Below are 10220 nucleotides of genomic sequence, written 5' to 3' on the forward strand. Positions count from 1 at the left end.
CTCTCAGACTCCTGTACTTTCATAGTAGTTTAACTAAAAGCAGATGTGAGAGGCTCCTACATGGGGAGCAAGAAAGTGAGATGCGGGTTTTTGGGCAGTAACCCGTCTCCAGAGTGCCTCATTGCCTGGACAAAGAGACAGACAAAGTGCAAGAAAGAAAAAAAAAAAGAGGAAGAAGAGAGTGCTACGGAAAAGAGAGAGGTGGGGAAGGGGCAAGTGTCAAGAGACAGAGGTGTGCCTGTGATAAGAGGAGGAGAGAGACACAGGCGGGGACGAAGAGACAGGTGTGTCCTAAAGTCAGGAAGAAGAGACAGCAGTGACAGAAAACACAAAGAAGCCACAACGTGAGGTGCAGACTCGTTTTTGGGACTTCAGGACAAAGAGCTGCGAAAGAGAGAGAGAGCTGCAGAGAGGAGGACTGGCAGAGACAGAAGGGGCACCACTGGCAGAAGAGACATCTGGCTGACACGTGAGTCTGTCTCTGATATACAGTAGGTAGCCTAAGGGCAGGGAGGGGACATAGCAGCAAAGAGGAGTAAATACCGAAATATAGTGCAGGGGATGGAGAGACGGTGGAGAATATTAGGAGCTGCAGAGATAAAGTGGAGATCAAAAAGCAGAAGATTGAGGCAGGCACCAGGCGGAAACACACAGGCAGACAGAGAGGAGGAGAAGGGTCTCTTGTGTCTCCCAAGTTCTTAATGGTTCTCTTGTTCTAGTGCAAGAAGTGGAAGCGACAAGTAGTCCACGATGAGCTGGCTGCAGGAGGACTCCGAAGTCTACAAGATGCTGCACGGAAATCAGGAGACCAGAACATCTCCAAGACAGTCCAGCAGCTTCAAGCTTCTGCAGGAGGCCCTGGAGAACAACCCCGATGGTACTTCAAGGACTGGACTGTGACTGCTAGGACCAGACAATGACTATTTGGACTGTGACTGTCTTATACCGTCAGATACCACTCCAGCCCTGTTACCGCTATTGACATTTTCACCACTTTTGCCCAGACTTGGACCAGCCAGCACCACCACTAACCCTGTCAGCCGCCATATATCTGCTATCACTAGAGGCACTGGCAGATAATCCCACCAGAACTTACCGCATATCTGCTACCCAGTAACCACATTCAACTGCCTCATCACCAGTACTGATTCTCTGCAACAAGGTGGCACACTGCTACTGCCAGATGCTGCCACACTCAGTACTATGTCATGGGCATGGCGACCACAAGACATGATGCCCTCACCACTAGACTAACCTCATAAGAGTCAGCACCGCCATGCAGCCAACCACCTGACGCTGATACCAGCAGATACTGCCACCAGTAGGCACTACCCCCTACATGGATACCACTGCAATTATCATTGATCTAGACTTTGACAGACCCTACATTGTTAGGGTATTTGGTAGCACTGCCATGGGGGTCTACACATAGCCTTTTCCAAATAGGTCTTCCTTACAGTATGCAGTCCCTGGACCTAGTCTTTTTGCTGCCTGAGGCAAAAACTGAAAGCGGCGCCCCCCTCCCCCAATGCCAATTTCTTAACCTAACCCCTTTGCCTCAATGAAAGCGCTTATTGCCCATGGCCCTAACGCTGCCCCCTCTTGCTGCTGCCTGAGGCGATCGCCTCACCTGGCCTCATTGGTGGTGCACCCCAGTCCTGGACACATAGGGCACCTCACCTGTCACTGATAAAGGGGGTGTCATTGGTCGCCTGGAGCTTCCACCCCTGATCCCATACTTGGCCCCATTCTTGCGGTATTATTTAAGCAACTCCTTGGCAGTGGTAATTTGGGCACCATACATAACACTGTGTCAATAGCAGGTATTCTACTAACTTAGAGCTGGCACCGCATGGCGCAGCCGCTGGTATAGACACGAACATCAATGCCAACAGAACTGGCAAAATCCCTACTGGACCCAGTTATCTGGGGCTGATATGCTGTTTGCGGCTCTGACGGCACGCTGGTATTAGTAACACGACCACATCTTCTCTTCTACCACTAGGAACGCCGCATATTTGCAGACAGCTGGTGGTCAGACAGGAGACATAGTTTGGCATGGGCATGTTAGTGCTGGCACGGAGATATTTCTAGATCTGGCTTTGAATGGAAATAGACATACAAGGCAGTGAGTCCCGGGACTCCTCCATGAGTCCAGCTCCCTATTGTGTAGTTAAGTCCCACCGCCATTAACACATAAGACTGAAGGAATGCAGTCTGGACACCGAGCTGGAACAAGACCTGAAAATAACCTGGCTCCAAAGCAGGGTCCTGCGGGACCATTATTGATGAGCAAATTGAACTTAAAGGGGCTATTCCATGATTAATGTAAAAAATGAAAATCAGACATCATCTAGTTGGCAACCGCTATCTAACAAAGCTAGAACCAGCCCTGTACCTCACATGGATCCAAAGATCTCCCCATTCATTGCTCCTAGATTTACTTCACGTTGGGAAGGGGGGGGGGGGGGGCGTGTCCTTTGCGGTTGCTGGATGGAACTGAGCATGTGCTTCCATCTCAGTGAAGTGGACAGGGAAATTAGAAAAAAAAGAAAACAGCAGGTGGCGCTATACAGGTAGATTTCAGTGAATGGCTCAGTGACTATACTACATTTTTAATTACATGCAATTACAAAAAATATTCAGATCCAGGGGCTGGTTTGAAAAATGTAGAACCCCTTTAAAGGAATTATATAAGATTGGATAAAATGTTCTGCTTTTTTTTTTTTTACTTCTTAGAAACAGCGCCATTCTTGTCCGTGGGCTATGTTTGGTATTACAGCTCAGAGTCACTTAAGTAAATTAGTTTGAACTGTAATACCAGGCACTGCCCATGGACAAGAGTGGCGCTGTATCTGAAAAAAAAAAAGGACATTTTGCTTATTCCATACATGATAGATTGAATGATACATGTATTTTTTTGTTGTTGTTGCAGGTATTTCCACATCTTTCCCCAGCAAATTGTCACCCAGTGTTCAGAAACCTGTCAGCAGCATCCAGAAACCTATCAGTAATACTGTGCCATCTCCGCAGCGGGTGTGCGAAAAGTGCAACACAAGCATCCAGTAAGTGTACTACAGACCCTGACTACATATTGTCTAATGTAGGGGGGGGGGGGCTATCAGACCTCCTGGGTCTTCCTAACGTGATATTTGGTTCCCTCAAGATAAGCGGCGCCAGAGGTGTCCGTTGGCCGCTTCTCCTCGACAGGAATGCACATGTGTTATTTGAGCTGAACACGCGTGTTAATGGGGGGATTGGGGGTGATGGCTGCTGGTAAAAGCATCTTTCAGCTGACCGTGATCGATGTGTGTGGTCGGCTCAGATGAGTGTCAGGTAGCTGCAGTGAAAGCCATTATCTTTAGGTATTGCTTTGACCTGTGTTGGGTGTGAAAGGCAATTACATACCACGAGTGTACGTCATACAATGTCACTTGTGCTGAGCACGCCCATGTTTGATGGCATGATTTATCATAGTGACAGGCCCTGTGTACCTGTATCGAGTGTCAGAATTAATAGCATTCCACTAGCCGAACCCATGACAGGTATATACAGTATATATCTTATGCAGGTAGTAGGGGCTGAAGGTTGTACTTTTATGGTGGATGTTAGGTCATTGGCTGGGTACGGTTTGGCGGCACTATGTTACAACACAAAGCAATGCAAGCACGCCCAGCATTTACAATGTGTACAAGTATGCCCCTAAAATATAAGGAGGACCCGTCACCTGCCTGTTTTATTAAATATGTGTATTCCTCCATGAAATAACCATTGTGGGGCATCTTTCCTCTATTTGTGGAGTTCCTCTGATTTTACTTCCGACAGTGTATAGATAAATTGACAACCGGCTGTTATCTTGTGAATGGAGTGTGTCCCTACACCGTCCAATTAGTGCTGACAATGTCAGACTGTATAGGGGGCCTGCCATTTGGATAAAGTTGACCAAGTTGTCAAATTATCCATACATTTCCAGGAGGAATAACAGAGGAACCACACAGCAGAATGTTCTAGGAAATGCATTATGTCATGGCGAATACCAGTAATTACACATGGGAAGAGGTGACAGGTACTCTTTATACCTGAGGCTCCTGAATGGTAGTTGTTTCTATCTATGCAGTAATGTAGGAGTGGGCATGATTGCTGCATAGCTGGACAGATTTACTATTCAGGGAAAGGTAGGTGACAACCCTTAAGGGAGCTGTAATGTTGGTCATATAAGCGGTCACCCAGGTTTTCTAGGTTACAACCCCTGAGGTAGCTGTAATGTTGGTCATAAAAGGTGTCATCCAGGTTTTCTAGGTTACAACCCCTGCGGGAGCTGTAATGTTGGTCATAAAAGGGGTCACCCAGGTTTTCTAGGTGACAACCCCTGAGGGAGCTGTAATGTTGGTCATAAAAGGTGTCATCCAGGTTTTCTAGGTTACAACCCCTGAGGTAGCTGTAATGTTGGTCATAAAAGGGGTCACCCAGGTTTTCTAGGTGACAACCCCTGAGGGAGCTGTAATGTTGGTCATAAAAGGTGTCATCCAGGTTTTCTAGGTTACAACCCCTGAGGTAGCTGTAATGTTGGTCATAAAAGGGGTCACCCAGGTTTTCTAGGTGACAACCCCTGAGGGAGCTGTAATGTTGGTCATAAAAGGTGTCATCCAGGTTTTCTAGGTTACAACCCCTGCGGGAGCTGTAATGTTGGTCATAAAAGGGGTCACCCAGGTTTTCTAGGTGACAACCCCTGAGGGAGCTGTAATGTTGGTCATAAAAGGTGTCACCCAGGTTTTCTAGGTGACAACCCTTGAGGGAACTGTAATGATGGTCATATGAGGTGTCACCCAGCTGTTTTTTTTTTCAAATATCATTTTTTTTATTGAAATAGATGTCATATCCAATCACATCATTATGATATCATATCATACATGTGGTTACAGCGACATTAATGTATCATTATACATATTATACCATATTCGCATTACGATTATTACATAGCTTGAAGTCGTGTGTGGTCATGGAGTGTTACATATACTTTATATTCTTCACAATACAATTGTCAGATGACCTCATGCTACACATACTTGCGCCAAAACCTCTTTTCAGTTTCATGACTATCCATTTTTATTTTCCATATAGCCTTAACCCCCAACTGCAATTTAACAGACCCCAACTGACCCTCCCCCTTTCACTTCAAGTCTTCTGTATATTTCAACACCATCTCTAATGTGCTAAATACTAGGTTACCTTTTTCTCTTCAATCTACCTGTAACGTCCCTAGGGTGTTTGTTAATCTTCTTTTCAGATACCACTCTGAACCTGTGAATGGTTGCATAGTTTCCATCACCTCAGGAGTACTTAGGGCTACTCTTATGAATGGTTCCCATCTGCTAAAGAAAGCATTGACCCACTTTCCTTTGAATTGTTCTGCCTCTGCTCTTTCAAGTAGAAAGCACGACTTAGTATGCAGAAAAACTTCGTCCATTGAGGGCGTTTTAGGCTGAAGCCATTCCCTGAATAGACACCTCTTAGCTGCTAGTAGCAATAAGTGCACCAACGGGGTTATCCTTTGTCCCTCGGGAGCCACCTGGAATATCAAAAGTTCCGGAGCAAGCGAAATTTTCACTTTCAAGTGGATTTTGAGTTGGAGGATGACCTTCTTCCAAAACTTTTCCGTTTCCGGACAGGACCATATACCATGATATAAGTCTGTACCGGTTTCGTGGCATTTTGGACATTTTATGATTCTGTCCGTTTGAGGCATCCGAGGGGCAAAGTGAAAGCCATAAATAGCTCTGTGCATCATCCTAAAGTATGTCTCTCTCCATCCCTCGTTTGGTGTCACCTTTCTAATTGTCTCCCATCCCCTAAGAATAATTTGCTGTATGTCTATTGATGGAAATTCTTTTCTCCATTTTGAGAATAGGCTTTCAGCTATTTTCCTTTGCTTCATATCCCTCAAACCCCCATATAGCTCTGATAGTGACTTCTTCCTGAGTCCCTGACCCGTAAGTAAATCAAAGTCTTTCAGCCCCATTTCTCTGGTTAGGTTCATTACTCTCTTAGTTAAAAAATCTTTGATTTGTGAAAATGCTAATGGGTGTCGGTTACGTAATGCAGGGAATCTCACAATGAGTTATTCGTACTTGAGGTATCTCCCTCCCTGTGCATCCCATAGATCCCTTACCTTACCGATCCCCAACTCCTTCCATTTATGAAAATGTTTAGCTTCGCTCCCTGCTGGGAATTCTGGGTGACCCCAAATGCTCATGTGCTTAGACAAATTGAAAGGCAATGAAAACAGCTTACGAATTGCCTTCCAACTCGCCACTGTATCTTTTATCAAGAGACTACCTTTAACCTCAGGAGGCATGGCCCCATATCTAGTGTGCAGCAGAGCTGTCAGTGACCAAGGCGCAACCAATTGCTCCTCCAACTTGGTATTAGTGTAAAAGTGTGTTCCATATATCCAGTCTAGGCTATGCCGTAGGAGACTAGCCGTCACCCAGGTTTTCTAGACGACAACCCCTGCGGGAGCTGTAATGTTGGTCATAAAAGGGGTCACCCAGGTTTTCGAGGTGAAAACCCCTGAGGGAGCTGTAATGTTGCTCATATAAGTTGTCACACAGGTTTTGAGGTGACAACCCCTGAGGGAACTGTAATGGCCTTTTTATTAACAATAGTTGTGTCCTTCTTTCTTTCAGTGATGTAGCAGTGAGGATCTCAGAGGGCCGCCACCGCCATCCAGCGTGCTACGTGTGTGCAGACTGTGGCCTCAACCTACGCATGAGAGGACACTTCTGGGCAGGTGACGAGCTGGTGTGCGAGAAACATGCCCGTGCCAGGCATCACACGGGATCTCCTCGCACATGAACAGACCATTGCATTGTAAGGAGTGAATTGCTCTTCCTCCATTATAGACCCCCACTCTGACCTCGCCATAGAATCCGCTATAATATGAACCTTACATTTTGTCCTTCCTTGTCCACCGTTACAGACAGTACTGTCTCATGTCCTTCAGAACGTCCTGGAGCATACCCATGTACTTCCGATGCAGTGACCTCTAGTATGGGCGTATGTTCACCATGAAAGGGCGACTCCAGTAGTTATACATAATGTAATTCAGAGGTGTAACTGGGGCATGGGAGCATCTGCCCTGTGAGCTGAGTGCCAGGGGTGGGCACCAACAAACCTGGGCCAGGATACTGAGATACAAGGCTTGGGTGGTAGACTGAATCTTTGCCCCACCTAGTTACATCAGCTATACAATAGACTGCCTCACCATGCTGCACAGACTTGTTTTAGGCTCACCCCACTTTAAAATGAGGGGTCGCTGAAACATTAGTGTGGCAATTGGATCCTAACTAATCAGTACTTCTTTAATAGGCCCCCCATCTATCATGCGTCATTCATAGTACTGGCTTGTCATGTCTGTTCTATCCCCCAACCTCCCCTTCTCTGCTGTTGGCAGTTTTAAAGACTATTATAAAACAAACATGTCTTCCTTTTAAAGGAAAATACACAAAGTCTTCCATCCAATGGGGCTTGTGAGACCTGCTACTTGTATATAATTACCAAATACCAATGTGGTCATGGTGACGAGGTTTAAGGGGTTTTCCAGAGTTTTGTGGGGGTCTGACTACCAGTAATCTCACAGATCAGCTGTTTGAAGAGGCCGGTGAGTGCCCCTGTCCTCTCCCTAGGCCAGTGACGTCACATTCATCCGTCATGTGACTTCAAGTGAATGGGCCTGGACTGCAATACCAAGAACAGCCACTTTACAGTGCGCGGCGCTGTGCTTGGTATGCTGCGCTGAGGCCGCGGCAATCAACGTCACGCTGCAGCCTCTTCAAACAGATGTCGAACCCCCCACGATCAGATACTGAGGACATATCCTAATGAGATGCCATCAATATTGTACTCCTGGAGAACCCCTTTAATTCTATGCACAAATGGCGGTATATTATGTATCACATTATCTATATAAGTGCCACATGTTATCTTGTCTGATCTGATTTATATAGCAATTTTAGTCCTCCTTCCATACAAGAAGCTGCTCATACATATCCTGGATACTGACGTCGTATTAGATCCTAATTCTCAGTTGTGTGACATTGTAACCCTTACTCTTGGCGTCCATCTTTTTTCATTCATGGTGGCTTTTCGTGTTTATATTTGATATGCTATTAAAGTGTTAATGTATTGAAGATCTATCCTGTGCATGTTCATTTACTGTAGGTAGATTATATTAGGTATTGCCATTAGTGTTTAGCGAACTTGTGTTTTAAGGATTCCACTACCACGGACCATAAAGGAAATTTAGAATCCATAACGCGATTCTTCGATAACCCGAACCCGAACTTTAGACGCCGAACTTAAAAAACAAGTTCGCTCAACACTAATTGCCATATATCCATTCTTACATGCTAAAGTACCGTATTTTTTGCCCCATAAGACGCATTCCCCCCCCCCAAAAAAAAGTGGGGGGGAAATACCCCTGCGTCTTGTGGGGCGAATACTAATGAGCACTTCCATTATTGAAGCGCTCATTAGTACCGGAGGACCAGGAAGCGGTGAAGGCTCTGTACTCACCGCTTCCTGGTCCTCGGCTGTCGGCTGTGCAGTGGCTGTAAGAGGTGGACATGAGGGAGTCCGTTGGGATACAGTGAACCACAAAAGAATGAATGCTCGGACAGTGAGCTGTGTGAACCAAAAGAACTGAGAAAACTATATACAATATAATTTACACTGCGATCCAGCGGGACCACACGGAGTGAGGTATGCTACGGTGTACTGAAGTGGTGGTACAATCTCTCTGGGTTGCTAGCAACCCAAGATTGTCCACAGTGGGACCCCAGCCGGGAATTCCTTAATGTAGGTACTGTACCTTTAAGGCCTCATGCACACGACAGTATTTTTTCACGGTCCGCAAAACGGGGTTCCGTTGGTCCGTTATCCGTGACCGTTTTTTCGTCCGTGGGTCTTCCTTGATTTTTGGGGGATCCACGGACGTTTTGGTGTCCGCCTGGCCGTGCGGAGCCAAACTGATTTTTCCGCACCTGAGGGGTTAATTGTGCGTATCCTAGCCCCCTGTAAGAGATCAGGTGCTGCGCAGGAGGGGGCAGACCCCCCCTCCCTCCACTATATTACATTCATTGGTGGCCAGTGCGGCCTCCCCTCTCCCCCCCCCTCCTTAATTTAAATCCCGTTCCGAATCCCCCATCATTGGTGGCCAGTGCGGCCTCACCTCCCCCCCCTAGTTAAAATCACGTTCCGAATCCCCCATCATTGGTGGCCAGTGCGGCCTCACCTCTCCCCCCCCCCTAGTTAAAATCACGTTCCGAATCCCCCATCATTGGTGGCCAGTGCGGCCTCACCTCTCCCCCCCCCCAGTTAAATCACGTTCCGAATCCCCCATCGTTGGTGGCCAGTGCGGCCTCATCTCTCCCCCCCCAAGTTAAAATCACGTTCCGAATCCACAATCATTGGTGGCCAGTGCGGCCTCACATCTCCCCCCCCCCCCTAGTTAAAATCACGTTCCGAATCCCCCATCATTGGTGGCCAGTGCGGCCTCCCCTCTCCCCCCCCCCTAGTTAAAATCACGTTCCGAATCCCCCATCATTGGTGGCCAGTGCGGCCTCCCCTCTCCCCCCCCCCTAGTTAAAATCACGTTCCGAATTCCCCATCATTGGTGGCCAGTGCGGCCTCATCTCCCCCCCCCAAGTTAAAATCACGTTCTGAATCCCCCATCATTGGTGGCCAGTGCGGCCTCACATCTCCACCCCCAAGTTAAAATCACGTTCCGAATCCCCCATCATTGGTGGCCAGTGCGGCCTCACATCTCCCCCCCCCCCCCAGTTAAAAGCACGTTCCCCCATCATTGGTGGCAGTGGAGAGTTCCGATCGGAGTCCCAGTTTAATCGCTGGGGCTCCGATCGGTAACCATGGCAACCAGGATGCTACTGCAGTCCTGGTTGCCATGGTTACTTAGCAATTTTTAGAAGCATTATACTTACCTGCGAGCTGCGATGTCTGTGACCGGCCGGCGCTCCTTATACTGGTAAGTGAAAGGTCTGTGCGGCGCATTGCTTATAGCACAGACCTGTCACTTACCAGTAGGAGGAGCGCTGGCCGGTCACAGACATCGCAGCTCGCAGGTAAGTATATTGCTTCTAAAAATTGCTAAGTAACCATGGCAACCAGGACTGCAGTAGCGTCCTGGTTGCCATGGTTACCGA

General features: G+C 47.3%; 1 protein-coding gene across 4 annotated transcripts; it reads left to right on the forward strand.

The window, feature by feature from the left end:
* The first annotated feature begins 182 nt into the window (after positions 1 to 182).
* PDLIM2 (PDZ and LIM domain 2) lies at positions 183 to 7487 on the forward strand. Of its 4 annotated transcripts, XM_040414787.1 has the most exons (5): positions 259 to 469; positions 720 to 877; positions 2936 to 3065; positions 6687 to 6869; positions 6964 to 7487. In XM_040414787.1, exons 2-4 carry the CDS (start codon positions 751 to 753, stop codon positions 6853 to 6855), a joined length of 426 nt encoding a protein of 141 aa, XP_040270721.1. In that variant the 5' UTR covers positions 259 to 469; positions 720 to 750; the 3' UTR covers positions 6856 to 6869; positions 6964 to 7487. The 4 variants fall into 4 exon arrangements, with proteins under 4 accessions (XP_040270723.1, XP_040270721.1, XP_040270720.1 ...); XM_040414789.1 differs by lacking the exon at positions 259 to 469 and adding an exon at positions 183 to 201 and having other exon boundaries at positions 6687 to 7487; XM_040414786.1 differs by having other exon boundaries at positions 262 to 469; positions 6687 to 7487.
* The last annotated feature ends 2733 nt before the right edge of the window (positions 7488 to 10220 follow it).

The sequence above is a fragment of the Bufo bufo genome, chromosome 1 (genome assembly GCF_905171765.1).
Source record: "Bufo bufo chromosome 1, aBufBuf1.1, whole genome shotgun sequence".
Taxonomy (NCBI): domain Eukaryota; kingdom Metazoa; phylum Chordata; class Amphibia; order Anura; family Bufonidae; genus Bufo; species Bufo bufo.